The following is a 21,194-nucleotide window of genomic DNA, read 5'->3' as shown; positions in this document are numbered from 1 at the left end:
ATTCTGCAATATGACTTGGTGAGTTTTTCAGAGCCACGATCTAAACATCTAATCCTATGATTCAGTTTTAAAAGTTAATATACTTCCTAAAACATATTCAGCTCAGAAAACTGTATTTGGCAATAAAAACCTGATATTGTTTGGCTGTGTCCCCACCCAAATCTCATCTTGAATTGTAACTCTCATAATTCCCACGTGTCACTGGAGGAATGCAGTGGGAGGTAATTGAATCACGGGGGTAGGTCTTTCCCATGCTATTCTCAGTGAATACGTCTCACGAGAGTTGATGGTTTTAAAAATGGGAGTTTCCCTGTACAAGCTTTCTCTCTTTGCCTGCTGCCATCCATGTAAGATGTGACTTGCTCCTCCTTGCCTTTCACCATGATTGTGTGGCCTCCCCTGCCATGTGGAATTGTAAGTCCATTAAACCTCTTTCTTTTGTAAATTACCCAGTCTTAGGTATGTCTTTATCAGCAGCATGAAAATGAACTAATACAATAAACTGGTACTAGCAGAGTGGGGCGCTGCTGAAAAGATACCCAAAAAGGTGGAAGTGATTTTGGAACTAGGTAACAGGCAGAGGTTGGAACAGTTTGGAGGCTCAGAAGAAGACAAGAAAATGTGGGAAAGTTTGGAACTCTCTAGAGACTTGTTGAATGGCTTTGACTAAAATGCTGATAATGATAAGGACAATGAACTTCAGGCTGAGGTGGTCTCAGATAGAGATGAGGAACTTCTTGGGAATTGGAGCAAAGATGACTCTTGTTATGTTTTAGCAAAGAGACTGGCGGCATTTTGCCCCGCCCTAGAGATCTGGGGGAACTCTGAACTTGAGAGAGATGATTTAGGGTATCAGCAAAGCATTCAAAAGGTGACTTGGGTGCTGTTAAAGGCATTCAGTTTTAAAAGGGAAGCAAAGCATGAAAGTGCAAAAAATTTGCAGTCTGACAATGCAATAGAAAAGGAAATTCCATTTCTGAGGAGAAATTCAAACTGGCTACAGAAATTTGCATGAGTAATGTGGAGCCAAATGTGAATCCCCAAGACAACAGGGAAAATGTCTCCAGGTTCTCATGACAGCCCCTCCTATCACATGCCTTGTTGTGGGAAGTCAGGGACCCCGAACGGAGGGACCAGCTGAAGCCATGGCAGAAGAACATAACTTGTGAAGATTTCATGGACATTTATTAGTTCTCCAAATTAATACTTTTATAATTTCTTACACCTGTCTTTACTGCAATCGGGAAACATACATTGTGAAGATTTCATGGACATTTATCACTTCCCCAATCAATATTCTTATAATTTCCTATGCCTGTCTTTAATCTCTTAATCCCATCATCTTCATAAGCTGAGGATGTATGTCACCTCAGGATCCTGTGATGATTGCATTAACTGCACAAACTGTAAAACATACGTGTTTGAACAATATGAAATCTGGGCACCCTGAAAAAGAACTGGATAACAGCAGGGCCGGACAGAACAGAGTCATATTTTTCTTATTGCAGAAAACGAGTAGGAGAAATATCACTGAATTCTTCTCTCAGTAAGGAATAACCCTGGGAAGGGAATGCATTCCCTTCCCAGGGGGTGCCTACGTACAGCCGCTCTGCGGGGTGTCTGCCTTATACAGCTGAAGGTAAGGGATGAAACACACCCTGGTCTCCTGCAGTGCCCCCAGGCTTGCTAGGATCAGGAAATTCCAGCTTGGCAAATTCTAGTCAGACCGGTTCTCTGCTCTTGAACCCTGTTTCCTGTTAAGATATTTATCAATGACAATGCGTGCACAGCAGGACATGAAACCTCATCAGTATTTCTAATTTCACCCTGGTCTTGTGATTTTGCTCTGCCCTTCTGCCCTTGTGACCTTTTATTGCCATTTGAAGCATGTGATCTCTGTGACCCACTCCCTATTTGTACACCCCTCCCTTTTTGAAATTCCTAATAAAAACTTGCTGGTTTTGTGGCTCAGGTGGGCATCACGGAATCTGCTGACATGTGATGTCACCCCTGGAGACTCAGCTGTAAAATTTCTCTCTTTTGTACTCTTTCTCTTTATTTCTCAGATCCGCCGACACTTACGGAAAATAGAAAAAAACTACGTTGAAATATTGGGGGCTGGTTCCCCCGATAATGCCTGAGTGTCTAGGAGGAAAATGGTTTCATGGGCTGAACCCGGGGTCAGTCTAGGGACTTGGTGCCCTGCATCCCAGCTGCTCTAGCTGTGGCTGAAAGGGGCCAATGTAGAACTCAGGCCATGGTTCCATAGGGTGCAAGCCCGAAGCCTTGGCATCTTCCAGGTGGTGTTGAGCCTGTGAGTGCACAGAAGTCAAGAATAAGGGTTTGGGAACCTCTGCCTAGATTTCAGAGGATGTATGGAAACACCTGGATGCCCAGGCAGAAGTTTGCTGCAGGGGCAAGGCCTTCATGGAGAACCTCTGCTAGGGCAGTGTAGAAGGGAAATGTGGGGTCAGAGCCCCAACACAGAGTTCCCCCTGAGGCACCACCTAGTGGAGCTATGAGAAGAGGGCCATGGTCCTCCAGACCCCAGAATGGCAGATCCACTGACAGCTTGTACCGTGCACCAAAAGGCTGCAGACACTCAACCCCAGCCTGTGAAAGCAGTCAGGAGGGAGGCTATGCCCTGCAAAGCCACAGAAGCAGAGTTGCCCAATATCATGGGAACTGACCTCTGGCATCAGCATGACCCGGATGTGAGAGATGGAGTCAAAGGAGATCATTTTGGAGCTTTAAAATTTGACTGCCCCGCTGGATTTAGGACTTGCATGGCGCCTGTGGCCCCTTTGTTTTGGCCAATTTCTCCCATTTGGAATGGCTGTATTTACTCAATGCCTGTGCCCCCATTGTATCTAGGAAGTAACTAACTTGCTTTTAACAGGCTCATAGGCGGAAGGGATTTGCTTTGACTCAGATGAGACTTCAGACTGTGGACTTTTGAGTTAATGCTGAAATAAGACTTTGGAGACTGTTGGGAAGGCATAATAAATGTAAGGACATGATATTTGGGAGGGGCCAGGGGTGGAATGATATGGTTTGATTGCGCCCCCACCCAAATCTCATCTTGAATTGTAACTCTCACAATTCCCATGTGTCATGGGAGGACTCCAGTGGGAGGCAAATGAATCATGGGGATGAGTCTTTCCTGTGCTGTTCTTGTGATAGTAAGTCTCACAAGATCTGATGGTTTTAAAAACAGGAGTTTTCCTGCACAAGCTCTCTCTCTTTGCCTGCTGCCATCTAGGTAAGATGTGACTTGCTCCTTCTTGCCTTCCACCATGATCGTCAGGTCTCCCCTGCCATGTGGAACTGTAAGTCCATTAAACCTCTTTCTTTTGTAAATTGCCCAGTCTTGGATATGCCTTTATCAGCAGCATGAAAACAGACTAATACAAAACCCTTTTTCAAGCTCTGACATTACATAGGGTAGAGGAATAATTAATGTCTCTGTGTCTTCCCACTTGTTTTTGAAAATAATGTAATTTTCTTTCTTTACCTCTCCTCCCTAGAGAACATACAGAATGGTCTCCAAGAAACCTTGCAAACACGCTGGATGTAGAGGCTCATGCCTGTAATCCCAGCACTTTGGGAGGCCAAGGTGGGCAGATCACCTGAGGTCAGGAATTCAAGACTAGTCTGGCCAACATGGTGAAACCCTGTCTCTACTAAAAATACAAATTAGTTGGGTGTGGTGATGCGTGCCTGTAATCCCAGCTACTCGGGAGGCTGAGGCAGGAGAATCACTTGAACCTGAGAGGCAGAGGTTGCAGTGAGCCAAGATCACGCCATTGCACTCCAGCCTGGGTGACAGAGCGAGACTCTGTCTCAAAAAAATACCAAAAAACAAAAAAAAAACACAAAACCTCGCAAACAATGTCAACTGACTGGGTATATGCTGCTGCACAGGCTACGGTCTGTGGCTACATATAGTATGTATGTTATTGGCCTAACTTAGGCCTCTAGAATTCTGTGCCTTAAGGATCTAGCTGTTGCCAGTAGTTAAGATCCTGACAGAATGGGTAAAGTGCAGGCAGTGGTGCTAGGTAATACACACTAAAAAGTAACAACTCTGAGGTATGGTGCCCAGCCTCCAAGATGATCCCTGATGACCCTGCCTCCTGGTATTCAGACCCTTGTGTATTTCTCTTCTACAGTGTACTGAGGTTAGTCTATGTGACCAATAGCATCAATAAAAAGTGATGGTATGGCAATTCTAAGATTAGGTCATAAAAGATTGTGGTTTCTGTTTTGGTGTCTTTGTCTCTCACAAATCACATGCCACGTCATGACAGCACTCAGGCAGCCTATGAAGAGACCCCCATAGAGAGGAATGGAGGCCTCTGACTAAAAGCCACTGAAAAAACAAGCCTGCCACCAACCACATGAGCAAACCTGGAAACAGATTTACTGGCCCCAGTCAAGCAAAGAGATGACTGCAACTTCATGACAGACTCTGAGCTAGTACCACCAACTATGCTGCGGCTGGATACCTGACCCTCAAAAACTGAAATATTGTTTGTTGTTTTAAGCTGAATTTGTTACACAGCAATAATACAGAGGGTTTGGATCTAGAATTAGGAGAGAGGGAGGAGAGGTAACAGAATAGTAAGTCTGAGCCTTCTTAGTAAAAAGATAAACTTTTATACCTTCCTACTTAAGTTCATCCTGATGGCATCAAAGCACTCAGAAAAAGTCCAATCACATTCACTATACTCTATTTAATTATGTCTGAAAGATTCCAGGAAAAAAAAAAAAAAAAAGGTTAAATCAAAGAAAGTTTAGATGCTTTAAAATGTAAGCTACATTACCTGCTTTCTGAAAAATTCACTATGTGCAATGCTACATTCCCCAATAAACATAATAAATGATGCATTTTTTCTGGATACGTATATTTGAAATCATACAGATAATGATATCTAGCCTAAAACCCCCTTTTTTTTTTTTGCTTAGTTTTTCCTGTCCTATTTATTTAAAAATGTTTAAAGCATGGCACAGTTTACAAGTGAAATACACAGATCTTAAGTGTAAAGTTTGATCATTTTTGACACAGGTACACCTGTGTAATCCACACCACTATCAAAACCAGAACATTTCCAAGACCTCAAAAAATCTCTTGTGTATTCCCAAACTCTCTGCCAGAACCCTTCTATCATTATATATTAGTTTTGCCTTCAAGTATATGAAATCAGAAAATATGTATTGTGTTGTCTGGCTATTTTCACTCAGCATAAGGATTTTCTCATTCACCCATAGATGTTCTTGAATATTAGCAGTTCACAGCACTTTATTGTTGTGCAGTATTCTTACATGACTATACCAGTTTATTCATTCTCCTGTTGATGGATATTTGCAGTTGTTTCCAGTTTTTGTTATTATGAATAAAACTGCTGTGAGCATTCTTGTACAAGGCTTTCTGTGGACATGTTTTTATTGCTGTTGGTATTATATCAAGGAGTGGGCCACAGGAACGATGCATGTTTAAGAAACCGCCGAACACTTTTCCAAAGTGGTTGTGCCATATTACATTCCCACCAGCAGTGACTGGGCGTTCCAGTTGTTCCACATCCTCATTCACATTTGACAGAGTTGGTCTTTCTCACTTTAGCCATTTTAATGAGTGAACTGTAGTATCTCATTGTGGTTGGAAAAATACTTTAAATCAAACCGAAATACAGAATGAAAATCTTACCTTATCAGCTCATCAGGGTTAAAGCAGCTTGTATCAGGGAGCCAAGCAGACACTTCATGACTATGTGGAAGGCACTCTTTTAGAGGATTCTTTTCATCTGCAGACGAAAGACTCTTTGAGGAGCTCAATGTCACAGCCAGTTGCTTTAAAATAGAAGCTGTCTGGTGATAAATTTCATCAGCATGTTGTGTTGCCACATGTCTATGGATGCTGATTTGGTCTGTGAATAGTTGCTGACAGCATTTCCACAATTTTTCTTTACATTCAAAACTCCTTTTTGTCGGAACTTCTTTGGTTTTGACAAAAAGGGCAAAGGCCTGCAATTAGATTTCAAATACTAACACTGTTAAATAACTCTAGGTTTATGGCTAATAGAAGTTTCACTGAGATTCCTTATATTATCTTTCCACAGGGGCTTCCAGTTTTATGTTCCATTATGTTATACAATTCTCTGAGGAGTAACACGTCTCTTAGTAAGCTTTAGAAGAGACTATTAGAGAAATTAAAACTACGCTTTATATTGAGGAAGTTAAATAACTCTCAGCATAATTTTATTCTTAGGATATAAGGCTCTAAGTTACACTGGAATATACATAATACAGTTTGGTCTAAAATATTACAAATAACACTATCAGCTATTTTCGAAAGGAATAGGGAAAGTAAATTATGAAGTATGCTTACCATGGAATATTAAGCAGTCAGTTTTAAGTTATATGGAAAAATATTTATGATATAATATAAAGTGAAAAAAATTGGATAAAATTTGCTTATGTAATGTAATCTCAACCACATTATAAAGTACATTGAAAAAGACTGGGAAGAAACGTACCAAAATGTCTTCTTTCTTAGAAAATAATATTACTGTTTTTATAAAAATTATTTATGCTTATTGTAAAACAAACAGAAAATTCTCTTAACCAGTTACCAACTGATGAACATTCAGATTGTTTCTAATATTTGCAGTTAAAAGCAATGTTGAATGAGCATTCCATGCATCCGTCTTTCTATATCTTTAATCACCTACTTAGAACATCCAAAATAAAAATTAAGGGGTCAAAGAGCCTTAAATTTTAATCTGTAATAGTGACTTCCAGGAAAAATGTACCAATTTATACTCTAACCAGAAAAGCATGTGGGTGCCATTTTATCCACAGCCTCACTGAGTTCTACCAGTATCATCAATATTTTTAATGTTGGTCCAAATAAAAGGCAAAAGAAATGCTACCCTATTTTTTTTTTTAATATCTTTGATTAGTAGTAATGCTGAATACTTTTTCCTGCTTATTCTATTTGTTTATTTCTGGCTTGTCTGTTCACATCTGTTGCCTATTTTTCCATTATGGCATTTATCTTCTTACTGAGATGGAAGTGTTTTTAGTGATCTTTTGTTGATCATAGTTACCAACTTTTTTCTTCACTTGTCATTTGGTTTTCAACTTTATGGGTTTTTTTTGACCCGGGGGGTGAGGAATGAAAACTAATCCATCTGTCTAGGATTCACCCTCCTCAAGTACTCCACTATGGCTATTCCAGGGCCACACTTGCCTATGATTACCCTTTGCCTGGGATTACCCTTTGCCTGGGATGGAATTAACATCACTGGTTAATGTCCCTGACTAGACTGGACCTTGAGCTGGAGAGCATCCTTGATAAGCTACTTCCAAATGTATCTGCATTAACCACACACACATGATCATGAAACATTCATAGGAATTCTACCTTTTTCTTTGCAAATGAGTATTTCTTTTTTGTACTGCCATCTAATTCTGCTTGGAGACTGCTGCTGGGATTAATAAGACTCGTATATTTTAAATCCAGGTCAGAAAATCTTAAAATGCAGGTCTCCAGGTCATCTCCTTGGTCTGGTGAAGTGGAAGAAGGCATCTGGTTGGTTGCAACAGTGAAGCAGATATTCCTTTCAGTTAAAGACCTCCTAGAATATAAGAAAGAAGCAGCCATGCTAGTCTTTGATTACTTCTTGAAGAAGATATGAAGCTAATCAATCATGCAAATTAGCATGGGCAAAGTAGCCCAAGCTAAGCATTCATTTACTTACTAAATCAATAGTATTTACTTAGCAACGACTCTAAGTCAAGCACTATTCTACGCACTGAGAATATAGCAGTAAACAAAAGCAAAAGTTTCTGTCTGCTTAGAGTTTACATTCCAGTGGGGTGAAGTAAACAAGTGGATAAATTGATTTTTTATTTTTAAAGTCAGATGGTGAAAAGGTTATAAAGAATGACCAGCAGGGTAGGGAGGCAGTGATGGAGGAGCCCTTCGAACACAGAGAGTAGGAAAAGCTTTTCTGCAGCAACAGCATTTGGGCAGAAACCTGAATTAGGGAGCGAGCCATGCAGACATTAGGGTAAATAATACCAGAAAAGCACCAGGTACAACCCAAATCAATCAAGCTGTGTGCCTGTACCTTCAGTTATAAACGCTTTTTTCTTTTTGCCCCCTAATTTCAGGGCTATGCAAATTTCCTTCCGTAAAAGAAATAGTTCCCAAGAGAGCCCCACTGTAATGAGCCAGAAGAAATGTCAAAATCCCTACTGTGGCCAAATCTTGTCAAAACGGACACACTACAACCATCATACTGTATTGGTTCTTTTGTAAAGCAAAGGTTACAGGTGACAAGCACTAAGAGGCACACTGAGAAAAGGCATTGGCTTTGGTTTGTGCTGCAGCAGTTTGCCAAGCATGTGAACATGGGCAAGCTACTTCTGAGTTCTAAATCTCTCTTGTGGAAATTGTGCATTGTAGTATCTACATTACAGTACTGTACTGCGCACTGGAAAGAAATATTAATATATAGTGTCTGGCATATACTAGGGTTCAATGAATGGTAATATTAGTAATATTTTAATTTAATGCTGTATTTTAAATTTAACATTAACATTTTCTTTAAAAATTAGCTGTGACAGATTATATTTTCCAAAAATGGCTGCAGCAGTATTTCTGGTCCATTTCCCTAAGCCTAGGCAGGCTTGTTAACTGCTCCCAAAAATAAAATGTGATGGAAGCAATGCTGTATGACTGAGGTCGGGTCCTCAAAAGGAGATGCCAGCACTAGCTCTCATTCTGAGATGCTCAGGCTGAGGAGACCAACCACTGTGCTGTGAGTAAGCCAATCCAACCCATGCAGAAATCACACACAGAGAACCAGGTGGAGAGGAACGGAGGAGGCCTCCAGCTGACAGCCAGCATCAACCACTAGACCCTTCAGATTCCAGATTGGTCTCTGAGCTGAGAGCAGAGACAAGGTGTTCCTATTGTGCCCTGTCCAAATTCCTGCCCCACAGCATAACAACTGGTTATTTCATATTACTAGTGAACTGGCAAAGCTAGTTTCTTGAGGACAACATTGAAGGAGGCAGCCAGACGTGGACACTCAAGGTTGTGAAAACAGTAACGTGCAAAGAGGTCCTAAGCTCCACAAGAAGGAGCAGAAAAAGCACCCCTAAGAATGAGAAAAAAGAATGTGGGAGACACTGGTGACAAACTTTGACAATTCACAACTCTGTCTACAGGGTACCTCAACCAGGAGAAGGCAACGAGGAGCAGTTTATGTCTGGCGGAACACACACTGCTTGTTAACAATGCTGGATGGGATTGATGGAGACTACACACACACAGACACACGCAATACCAACTTCCTTATGAAGGACCTTTGTTCCTTGGATTCATAAATTAAGATGTCACTTGCACCACATAAAATGCATCTGAATCAGCTAAGTGGTGCTTCCATGGGGCTCAAAATGAGCTTTGTTCTACGGGTAAGGCAAGGTAATACAGATTTATTAAACCCCAATTCTCCTGTATTTGAAAAATAAGTGGAAGAGACTGGGTGAAGAAACACTACCTTCTTTGGCTTCTCTTTCCTTTCTCATGAAAATCTCTTTCATTTAAAGTCCCACTGAAAAAAGTACATCTCTAACTCTACACAAACCTATAAGCCTCCCAGACAGAAGAAAAATAAGTAGAAGAATCTTATTCAACACACTTCCTCCATGCTCAAAGCTGTTTTATTGTAAAGGTAGAGAAAGAATATATATCATTTCCAAATTAAAATTCATTCAGCAAATATTTATGGAGGGTCTTCTAGGTTCCAGGCATTGTTCTAGAAACAGAGAACTTACTCACCTATAAGGACAGTGCATGTGGGAGGTAACACTGTAGAAAGGAATTACTATCCAATCCGATCCCACCTCCAGCATCTTTCCCAATCTCCCTCTATATGACCTGATGTGGTCTGTCCCAGCATTTATGCTTTCCGCTGCTTTGTTTCCTTTACTTTTTCATCTCTTTCCCTCCCCATATGCTTACTATGTATAGCAAGACTGAGTTCAAGTGTTATCTTTCACTTATGTCTTGTCTGCTACCCCGCGTCACTGCTTCCTTTGAAGGCCTGAAAAACTTAAGTTTCTCTATACTCTAGGCTCATCTCTGACTATGCTCCCCATTCCCCATCACATATCCTACTCTGGCCACAGTTCTGCAAATGAGCCCTGTTCTTTCCTGATTCAAGGTCTCCACACCTGAGTGTGGGGTACCTTTCCCACCACCCCAAAATGATCTCCTCAGACTCTGCATCTTTTTTCAGTCTCAGCTTATTTTCATTTACGTATATACTCTGAACTATTATTATTTGTGGCACCTCTGCTATGTGCCAGGCCCATGGAATAGTCCTGGGAATGCAGCTATGAATGAAACAGTTGAAGTCCCTGCCCTCTTGGAGCTTATATTCTGGTAAGGAGAGACATTAAGTAAGTAAAAAAAAAAGAAAATACCAGCTAGGGATAAGGGTCCCTGCTTCTCAGTTTCCTTTGCTGGGTCTTCCTTATTACCCCAACCTCTAAATGTTGAACTACTCTATATCTATACTTACCCCACAGGTGATCTCATCTACTTCCAAGGACTTAAAACTATATTTGCCTCAAAATAATTGGGTGAGAGGAGGTAATATCAACGAAACCAGAATATTCATGAATTAAGAATTACTGAAGTTGATGAGTACATGGGGATGCATCATAAATTTTCCCTACTTTTGTAAATATTTGAAAATTACACAAAAAAAGAAAAAAGGGAAACATAAAGGAAATTTTATGTTTAGAATACTATACAATAAATGACTCCAAATTCATATCTTCAACCTGGGCCTTTCTCCCAAACTACAAATTCACATACCCCACTGCGTGTGAAGCTAGCTAGCTTCAGCTTCAAATACAACTGTTCAAAACCAAACTCTGGTCTTCCCTAGTCTTCCTTATCTGAGTACAAGACAATTTTATTCTTCCGGTTACTCAGACAAAAAAAAACTTTGGGATGATTCCTGACTCCTTATTTTCTCACACTATCATTCACTTGTTCAGAAAATCCTATTTTTTTTTTTTTCTTGAGACAGGTCTCGTTCAGTCGCCAGGTTGAAGTGCAGTGGCATGATCTCAGCTCACTGCAACCTCCGCCTCATGGGTTCAAGTGATTCTTCTGTCTCAGCCTCCCAAGTAGCAGCTGGGAGTACAGCTGGGACTCCCAAAGTGCTAGGATTACAGGCATGAGCCACCATGCCTGGCCAGCTTTGCTTTTGAAGTACAATCTAATCAGATCACTTTGCACCATCATCTTCACTACCACCCTAGTTCAAGCTACTATCATTTGCAGCTTGAATTATTGTAACAGCAGAACTATCTTCCTCCTTTGGGAGCCAGAGAGGTAACTATTAAAAAATAAGTCAGACTGGCCCCGCACAGTGGCTAATGCCTGTAATCTCAGCACTTTGGGAGGCCAGGAGTTCAAGACCAGCCTGGTCAACATGGCGAAACCCCATCTCTACTAAAAATACACAAATTAGCCTGGTGTGGTGGCGCATGTCTTTAATTGCAGCTAATTAGGTGGCTGAGGCACGAGACTTGCCTGAACCTAGGAGGTGGAGGTTACAATGAGCCAAGACTGTGCCACTGCACTTCAGCGTGGGCAACAGAGCGAGACTCTGTCTCAAAAAAAAAAAAAAAAATTCATACTCCAATGACTTCTCAATTTACTTGGATAATGTTCAAAGTCCTTACAGAGCACCTTCTCCCTACCCCTCTGATCTCATCTACTAGTCTCCCATTGTTCACTACCTATGATGGCACTATTTGGGGCTATTCCTGAATGGATCGTTAGAATATATCAGCGCCACGAGAGCAGTGGTTTTCCTTTGTTCACCTCGACATCCTCAGCATTCAGAACTCTGCCTGGCACCTACGAGGTGCTAAATGCTAATAAATACAATATTCGCTGAATGAAATAAAACAGCAATTGGGTAACCAAAGAAGTCCTCACTAAGGACCTGATATTTGAGCTGAGACCTAAGTGACCAAGAGCCAGTCACGCAGATTTAGAACCAGAGACCTTCAGGTAAAGGAAACAGTATAAGTTCCTAAAATAAGAACAAGCTTGACTTATTGTACGAACAGAAAGAGGGTCTGGAGTACAGTGAGGAGAGGTAGAACTCCACAGGCCATGGTATGGAGTGTGCAATGGAAAGTCGAAGGAGACTTTTTTTTTTTTTTAAGACACGGTCTCGCTTTGTCCCCCAGGCTGGAGTGCAGTGGTGTGATCACGGCTCACCGTATTCTCGACCTCCTGGGCTCAAGGGATCCTCCCACCTCCGCCCCCAACCCTCCCCTCGAGTAACTGGGACTACAGGAGCCAAACACTAGGCCCGGCTAATTTTTTTTTTTTTTTTTTTTTTTTTCCCTGTAAAGACAGTGTTCGCCTCGTTGTCCAGATGGGTCTTGAACTCCTAGGCTCAAGCGGATCCGCCCACGTCGGCCTCCCAAAGTGTTGGGATTACAGGCGTTAGCTACCCCGCCCGGCCGTCACAGGAGACTTTTAAACAGAGCAGTAACACGATCTGATTCAGGATTTGTGTTGAAAGGAGAACAGGCAGGGTTTACAGATCATTGTTATGTAAAAAGTGAGGGAAAAGAGCTAAGAAAGACTCTCTAAATTTTTGGATTAAGCAGCCGATGGATGACGTCATTTACTGAAATGGGTAAGACTGAAAGAGAATTAGGCCGGGAGAGTGAAATTTCAGATGGCCATGGACAAAGCAGATAAGCCAGTATGGTACTCATAAAGACATCAGGGCAGGGGACGGTCACACACAGGCATACAGGTACCCAATAACCCTTGATTACTAAAACAATCATTTGTTCCTTCTTAAGCAAACAACTTAGGGAAAATGACAGCCAGCCGGCAAGCCGGGAGCAGCACGCTCGCGTCAGGGCCGGCCTTTCCAACCCAGGGGGAGGCACGTGCGGCACCGCCTCCCGCCCAGGCCCCACCCCGCATGCCGAGCTTGGCCCAACCTCTCCGCCCACTTTTCCCAAGGCGGCAAAAGCCAGAAAGTGGGAGTAGACGAGCACATACCCGCCAGTCCTGATCCTTTCTTAGGTCTCTCTTCCCTGCACTGTTTCCACCTAGCAATTGTTACCGCTCACCGCCCTGCAGTGTGTTCCCCGTCGCGTGTTTGGGTAGAAAAGCTCGTTCGTGACGTCACCAGGCTCCGGAAGTCTCCTGGACGTCGGCGCAAGGGCCGCCGGGAAAACCATTGAGAAGCCCCGGAGGACCGGCCTGAGCGGAGGCGGGGACTAGAGCGGCCGCCGGCACCACCCGCCTTCAGGCGTACGACGACAGCGGTCCGGGGTCTCTGACTGGCCGAAACGGCGGCACTTTCTGCGTGGCCCCGGAAGGACACAGAGCGGAAGGCGGGAGAAAGAAGCAGCCGGCAGGCGGGGGCAGCCTGAGGGGGCGGTTGCGTGTGTGCCCGACGCCCGTAGCCCACTGAGCTTCCTCACGCCGGCTCTAGCAGCGCCGAGCCCACCCGGCGGCCTCTCCTGAGCTTCCGGGAGCCGTGGCGAGCGAGTGCGCCTGCGTGCCGGCCCATCCGCGCGCCTCGCAGCTGTCCTTGCGCCGGCCAGCGGCAGGACAGTTTCCTCGGCGCTTACCGCCTGGTTTCTGGGCTCCGCGGCGCACCGGAGGGCAGCATGTCGCGGCGGCGGCACAGCGACGAGAACGACGGTGAGTACCTGCAGCCCGGCCGCGGAGGCCGCTCCCGGTTGGGAACCGAGGCTCGGCATCTTTGAGTGTCCATGGAAGAGACTGGAAGCTCTTCTCCCCGGGACCGTGTGGGGAGCCGCGGAGGGAAAGAGGGGAATACAGTGGCGGTGTGACTGGGCGGCTTCTAGAAAGCGACTTTTTTTCTCCCGCCCCAGTTCTTTGAGTCAAGGGCCGATCCTCGGGAAAGGAGGCCTGGTGAACCCCATGGGTAGACCCTTGGTCTCTAAGGAGGCTTCAGAATTTGGTCCTTAGCACCACCGAGCAGGGAAGCACACCTGTGTCCGTGCTGCCGCGTCTTAGGGACCCACTGGTCCCAGTGTCTCGTTTTAACCTTCAAAGCTGCACCTGAGAAGGGCTCGGAAGAATTCACTGAAGGAAAGAACTGAGAGATCTCATGAGTTGCAATCTGAACTCTGTTCCGGTAGTGGTCATCCGTTGATTTCCCTTATTTCGAGCTGCAGGGAAAGAATATTGTCTTACCCACGCCCAAGAGGTCCCTAATAAACAGACACAGGTTACTGCAGATTTTGAAGTGGCCGTAAGCGCATTTCCCTCGTGTGAGAGAGAGTGCTAGAAAACTAACTTCAGGCCTCAGAGAGTTAGAACAGGGGTTCCCATCTGCATTTGGATGATTGTGCTCGTGGAGATCATAGTGTTGTCTTCATAAAGACGGAATAATTCTAGTTTTAACAACAAAAAAATGCTTATATTATACATAAGCCTTACAATCGGTCAAAAACACAAATCCACACACCAAAAAAGTGAAACTTAGAGTAATTCTGTTAACGTTTTAGTGTATTGTTTTTTGAAGAGAGTGTAGAGTAGTGGTTAAGAGGTGAGACTTTGGAACCAGAGGGTTTAGATTCAAAGCCAGACCCTACCATTTACTTGGTGATCTTTTCCAGGTTATGTAATCTCCTTAAACTTTAGTCTGTAATATAGACGTAATGATACTTATATCTTCTGGGTTTTGTGAAGGTTAGATGAGGTAATACACATCAGCAACGATGATGTTTTAATCATTTGCCAGCGCTTAAGAGGCGGTAAACGTTAGCAGATGCTGTCAATGTAAGAAAAGAAACCGTAACAGACATTTTAAATTGAGTAAGTTTTATCCATTAACGTTTGTCTCTCCTTGAGTGTTGTGGCAGTTGAGGTGGAGGCAGAATCGCACGCATTTAGTTTTAATAGTGAAACACCAGATTTCTTACGAAGGCGTGGTTTGAGAGGATATTCTAGTCCAGCTTTCTCATCTGACACCTAAGGGTTTAGAGATTGAGCATAACACGGAGAGACAGCTGTCAGTTCCCAAACACCAGCAATAGCAAATCCAGTCCGGGGCTCTCTTCACTACCCAGGTATAAATTAAATAACTATGCTGCATGCTTTGATTTCTAACACAAGAGGCTTCTTGTGTAACCTGTGTGCAAGGCACAGAAAATACAATCCCCTCCCCTTTTTTTTGAGACGGAGTGTCACTCTTGTTAGGCTGGAGTGCAGTGGCGCGATCTCGGCTTACTGCAACCTCTGCCTCTCAGGCTCAAGTGATCCTCCCATCTCAACCTCCTGAGTAACTGGGACCACAGGCGCAGGCCACCACGCCCAGCAATTTTTATTTTTCCCTGTATTTTTTGTAGAGACGGGGTTTCGCCACGTTGCCCAGGCTGGTCTTGAACTTCTGAGCTCAGGCGATCCACCCGCCTCGGCCTCCCAAAGTGCCGGGATTACAGATGTGAGCTACTGCGCCCGCCGATAATACAATTTTCTTATGCTTTGTAATTGACTAATCAAAAACTAATATACTTCTCAAGTCATTACTTGGGGGTTGGAGAACTTGAGTGTTTTGTTCTTTCCAATTTCTTTGTTGTTCTTATGCTTTCTTTCTCTCACTTATAGGTAATCCCTAAAGAGAGAGGAAATGTCATTGTAGGGCATCCTAGAGAATTGGAATGCAAATATGTAGAAAAATAACTTTTGCTTTGGTTATTGGGAGACTTACATAACTTTCTTGGAGTTGGCTTCATTTTAACACCAGCTTGCAGCCAAATCGCTGTCCATTTGGGTCTTGCTGCAGGAACCTCAGAGTAAATAAGACAAGTAAAACAAGGCCTTCATTAAGCAAAAGTTTTTAAGGTTGGTATTTTAGTATGGGAGAGGCAGATACAGTTCATGTTTGATAATACAGCAAATCTGAAATTTTTGTAAATTGCCACAATTTGGATAACAATCAGCTGGAGTTTACCCTACATAGTGATCTGAATCAGATTATTTTGGATACTTTCCTTTTAGTTAAACATCTATTTTTTTAAAAATGAGAACTCTTAGAAGCTTAAGGATTATAGAAGGCTATCTTAAAATAGGCTAGGAATTATTACAGTCAGAATTAAATAGGTGCATCTGAGCATTTCTGGACAGTTGTCAGCTGTTGTCAGTCTCTGCCCTGACTTTCATATGCTTGACACTCACTCTCTCTCTATATATAAAATACTATAATAGAATATATAATATATTTACATATATATATTTTACATAAAATATGTAATTATAACGTGTATACTTTATATATAGAAGCAATCATATGGAAAGTAATATATCTGAAAAATGATTTATTCAACAAATACTTAACAGTGCCAAGCTCTGTCCTAATTACTTGCAATACAGCAGTGGACAATATAAAGATAGAGCCTCCCCTCTAGAGTAGAGAGAAGACAGTCAAGTAAAGTGTAGTGTATCATACAGTGACAGACGCTATGGAGTGATAACAGGTAAAGCGGGCAGAGATTTCTGTGAGGGAGAAGTTACTATTTTATGTAAGTTGGTTAGAGAAGGCCTCATTGTGAATGCCATTTGATCAGAGACTTGCCGGAGGTAAGGTAGCAGCCTTATAGCTGTATGAGGAAAAGCAGTGATCCAAATAAAGGGAACCATGGACGCAAAAGCCTTAAGACTATAGGGTTCCTGTCATGTTCATAGAACAGCAAGGAAGCCAGTGGTGCTGGAGCAGAGTGAGGGGGAAGTTATAGGAGATAAGATTAGAGAGATAGCAGAGGGTTGCATCTTATAGGAAGATTATAAAATTAGACTTCTGTGTTGAGACTTGACTATCAAAGATTCAGGGAGGTAGGATTAGGAGACTGTACCAATGAAGTTCACGTAGTAGTCCATTTATAAACAAGGAAAAGGAAATGCTAAATGAAAAGTAATGTGTATGGATACTAGTCCAGTGCTGAATCTTAATTGCTTAGACTTGCTTTAAAAATGTCTCTGAAGCTTTTTAGTTACTATGGGATATGCAGTCCATTGTTTGTTCTTTTAAGAAAGGATTTAGATTGTTCAAAATCTTAGCCAGAAACAATACGAATACAATTTTGGGAATTTCAGCAATTTACAAAAATTTCAGATTTGCTGTATTAGCCCCATTTAAGCTTCTTAGAATTAGGTCCTTGTCTTTTAGACTGTGGCTGATTTTTTTACTTAACTAAAGAAAAAAATGAATAGAAGTGAAAGGATTTCTTATTCTGGGAGAGTATAGTTTATTTCAGAAGTGATGGTTGCCTCTGTTTTAAATCTGCAGGATCAAGGCATGTTATCTTTCTTTGAAGTTGTTCAATATCAAAATAGATGAGCCAAAAAAAAAAGGAAACAGTGTGCTTAAGTTTTAAAAATGTAATGTTGAAGTTGTTGGTTTTAGTTACTTTACTTTCTTATTTTACAGAGTTGGTTTTTGTTTTCCATTTTGTGGGTCTAAAATTTATTGTAAGGCTATAAGATGTACCAGTGTGCCCATATAAAATTAGGATTGCCTTATAAAGGGGAAATTTGTTTGTTTCTTAAGATCCTTTCAGATGGATTTTATACCTGCTTCTCTATACTAGCCAAGTCTGTCTGAGTGAAGTGGTAATGTTATCTTTAATTTACATTTTAAAACTTTTACATAGTTAAATTTTAATAAAAAAATCTGTTCTTGCCTTGGGAACTACCATAGATATGTTTTCTTCAGGGTACATTGAGCTAATTCCCCAAATTGTATTCATATTGTTTTATTTCATTTCCCTGTTCCCTTACCTAGGTTCTCTTCTGAGTTCAATATCATATTTCTGTTCATAAGTTCAGATTATGTCTGTAGTTTCCCCCCACCCTTCATATTCTCTCAACTATCAGATGAGAGTGGAACATTTCTTACTTCTTAATACTTTCTGCCTCCTCCCATTCTCCAGACAAATCTTGTCCTTTAATATAGCCAAAATGAACAGAGGGTTTGCAGTTCAGACATGTGACTATGTACATGTATTTTCTAGTTTTTTTCTCAGAAATCATACCTTCTCTTCCTACAGCATTATTTTCCCCTTTTCAAGCTTATAAGAGGGCCTAACAGGGTTGCTTTAAAGGCTGTGGAATGATTCCAAACTGGAACAAGCCACCTGGAAAGTTAAGTTAAGAAGACTGTAGAGGTGGAATAAAGGGTTGGCAAAATATATGAGCCAGAAAGAAGGGAACAGTGTGCTTAAGGTTTAAAAAACAACAACAAAAAATAACTGCTCTCATTCAGCTAGTTTTTCAGCATCTCCATTCTCCCAACCTCACTGAAATTTGGTTCTGAGGAGCTCTGCTTTCTAGAATATGGTTTCTTAACATCAGCACTATTGACATTCTTGGCCAGATTATTTGTTTTGGGAGATGCCCTATGCAACGTGGGATATTTAGCAGCATCCCTGGCCCCTACCCACTAGATGCCAGTTGCTTCCCCTAGTTGTGACTACTAAAAATGTCTCCAAGGATTGCCAGATGACAACTGGGGGCAAAATCTACACCCTGTTGAGAACTACTGCTCTAGAAGAAAGCTGTTGAATGTTATAGCTGGCGGCTCGTGTAAATATTACATCATTTGTGCTTTGTTTTTTCAATAAATGAATCCTGGAAATAAAAGACCTTTGTGTGAAAGTTGGTACTTTGGGTGGTAGAACCTTGATAGGTCCTGTGACTTAGATTTGGTACATACTTAAGAATCAAGGTCCCTGAACCTCTGTGCCACACATGTCTACAACTTTACACAGGCAGATATCTCCAGGAATCAGTACATCTCAGCTCTTATACTGCGTGCATATTATACTTTTTGTGGCATTATCCCTTCAAAATTATAGTCAGTGGACATTCAGTTTATAATGGTAATTAATGGGTTGGGAAGTTGAAGCACAGAGTGTCTTATCCTGTAACCTTTGTAATACCCCCCTCAGATCCTATGTGGATAGTAATAGATTCGTTTTATTCAGCTTCAGTTCATGTGGTATCTGAAGATCATTTCAGTCATTCGATAGATTTAACATTCCAAGCTTAGAATAGCCACGTGCTGTGTTTTATGAGAATCACCATACATCATTTCAAGCCAAGTGTTCCAGAGGCAAGTAAGTGATTATGAACTTCGTAAAGATAATTCCTTTGGCCATTCAAGTCTGAAGATTGAAGTTATATATAACTTACTACTGTGTAGCCCTATATCCAGCTGCAGATTTTCATTATTAATACAGATTCCCAGCACAGTTACAGACTCTTGCTTTCTTGCCCATATGCTGACCAAATAATTGAATCAATGGAAATCGAAAATTGAATTGTATTAGACTAGCCAAAAGTGTTTAGCAGCAGCATCAGGTTCCATACTTAACACTATTATTTTAATTTTTTAAACCTTATGTTAAACCACAAAAGGACTTAGGTGAGTGTGTTAAGGCTTTAAACAAAGTGGTAAGAGATACAGCAAGGGTCTTAATAGACAGGTGTTTGAGGTTAGTTTTTAGCACAGCTTCATTCAACTTGAATTGTTTAGCAATCAAAAGGACAGATGCTTGGTAATGATTTTAGAATGGTAGATTTAAAAAACATAGAGATTATTCAAATGATATGGTTTTTAAATAAATCAGTATCAGTAATTCAGTTAATAAAAGCTAGTTAAAGCAGGAATTGTAAAACATGTGGTCCTTTTTTCCGCCAATGATTTGATATAGTGCTCAGGACTTTTCTTTGAATATGTATATACTGACTGTCGTTCCCATTATTTAGGATAAACTATACCGTCGTGCTGCATCATATGCAGAACTGAAATTGTTCATTGAAGACTTGAGATTAGAGCTTAGAAACATGTGAAGCAAGTGAGAAATCCTAATGTTTTATGCTCCTTTTTCCCCTCTTTTGAAGCTTTCCTCTTTATACCTGATATAACAGCTTTTTTTTTTCCGATCAAGTCTTCCCAAAGCATTCGACTTGGTTTTGCACCCTTATTTTGTCATTTACATAATAATTACATTATTAGACTAATGAATACTACTGGTACTAACAGGTTTCGGAACAAGCAACTGAGGATCAGTAAACAACTCAAGTTGAAAGAATGGGAGTAGCAGTACATGAGTATTCTAACTACTAGTGTTTAACGCGTTGTTGGCAGCTTTCCAGCTTTTCCACAGAAATGCACAGGGCTGCTGATTGCTTAGCTCCATGGGCACTATTCACACAAAATTTAACATAAATAATGCCTCCTGGAGTTATTGTATATAGTGGCTCTGGGAATGGGAGGTGTTGGTTAATCTAGCTTAGTCTGAGAAATGGAGGGTCTGTGAAGAGCTTCTACTCTGTCAGAAAAATAGGGCCTGGTAGAAAACAGATTATAACCTAAAAAGGTTAAATAAAATTTGTGATAGCAGATTTAGCATGTAATGTTAATTTTTTATGTTGCTGAAATAGGTGGGCAGCCTCACAAAAGGAGAAAGACCTCTGATGCAAATGAAACTGAAGATCATTTGGAATCTTTAATATGCAAAGTAGGAGAAAAGGTATGTCACACAATAGGCCCAGGCTGTGATGGGTTTAAGAATGTGGTTGACTGCTTTGATTAATTTTTGCAGCTGAAAACTTGAACTACATTTTGGTAAAGCTGGTATTACCATGCATCTGTATCCCAAATTGAATCCATGTTGAAGCCCCTGGGATGCAGATAATTGATTATTATTAGTAATTTAGTAATTAATAATTTTCATAGAAGATGAGCCTTAAAAGGGACCTAGGGTATAGCCCCTTAATTTATACATGAACTAAATCAGCCCTGAATACTTGAGGTAATTTGCCCAGAGTAACAGAGTGAATTAGTAACAGAGGTAAAATGGAGCCAATGGTGTCCTCCCATTTCTAATGCTTACTCTGCTATCATAGACTGCTTAGTTTTTAAATTTCACTCATCGACTTTTCATGGATTTCTAAAGAACAATAACTATCTGAATTGATTTATACTAAACCCATTATAGCTCTGTATGCGTGTAAGACTATTTTAATCATGTGGAAATTTTTATTTTAGTACACTAAAATAGCAAAAGGACAGATGATTGGTTATGAT

General features: G+C 41.4%; 2 protein-coding genes across 5 annotated transcripts in view; one reads left to right on the top strand and one right to left on the bottom strand.

Moving 5' to 3' along the window:
* Nucleotides 1-13,242, bottom strand: part of TSTD2 (thiosulfate sulfurtransferase like domain containing 2) — a 33,500-nt gene extending 20,258 nt beyond the window's left edge. Inside the window, exons 1-3 of the mRNA XM_015117235.3 lie at nt 13,127-13,242; nt 7,427-7,640; nt 5,708-6,024 (exon numbers count right to left, since the gene is read on the bottom strand). Coding sequence (XP_014972721.2) covers nt 5,708-6,024; nt 7,427-7,591 — 482 coding nt within the window. The 5' untranslated portion in view covers nt 7,592-7,640; nt 13,127-13,242. The remainder of the gene's footprint in view (nt 1-5,707; nt 6,025-7,426; nt 7,641-13,126) is intronic.
* Nucleotides 13,243-13,496: 254 nt separating this feature from the next.
* Nucleotides 13,497-21,194, top strand: part of NCBP1 (nuclear cap binding protein subunit 1) — a 36,842-nt gene continuing 29,144 nt past the window's right edge. For 2 of the 4 annotated variants that reach the window (XM_077965674.1, XM_077965673.1), the window contains exons 1-3: nt 13,497-13,777; nt 19,871-19,959; nt 20,549-20,637. Coding sequence is in view for 1 of the 4 variants with exons in the window: in XM_015117232.3 (XP_014972718.1) it covers nt 13,744-13,777; nt 20,549-20,637 (123 nt within the window). In the remaining 3 variants the exon portion in view is untranslated. The remainder of the gene's footprint in view (nt 13,778-19,870; nt 19,960-20,548; nt 20,638-21,194) is intronic. The other 2 variants (XM_028835040.2, XM_015117232.3) reach the window with 1 other exon arrangement.

The sequence above is a fragment of the Macaca mulatta genome, chromosome 15, assembly GCF_049350105.2.
Source record: "Macaca mulatta isolate MMU2019108-1 chromosome 15, T2T-MMU8v2.0, whole genome shotgun sequence".
Lineage (NCBI taxonomy): Eukaryota > Metazoa > Chordata > Mammalia > Primates > Cercopithecidae > Macaca > Macaca mulatta.
The sequence above is the reverse complement of the archived record's forward strand: the minus strand, read 5'-3'. Positions and strand labels throughout refer to the sequence as shown.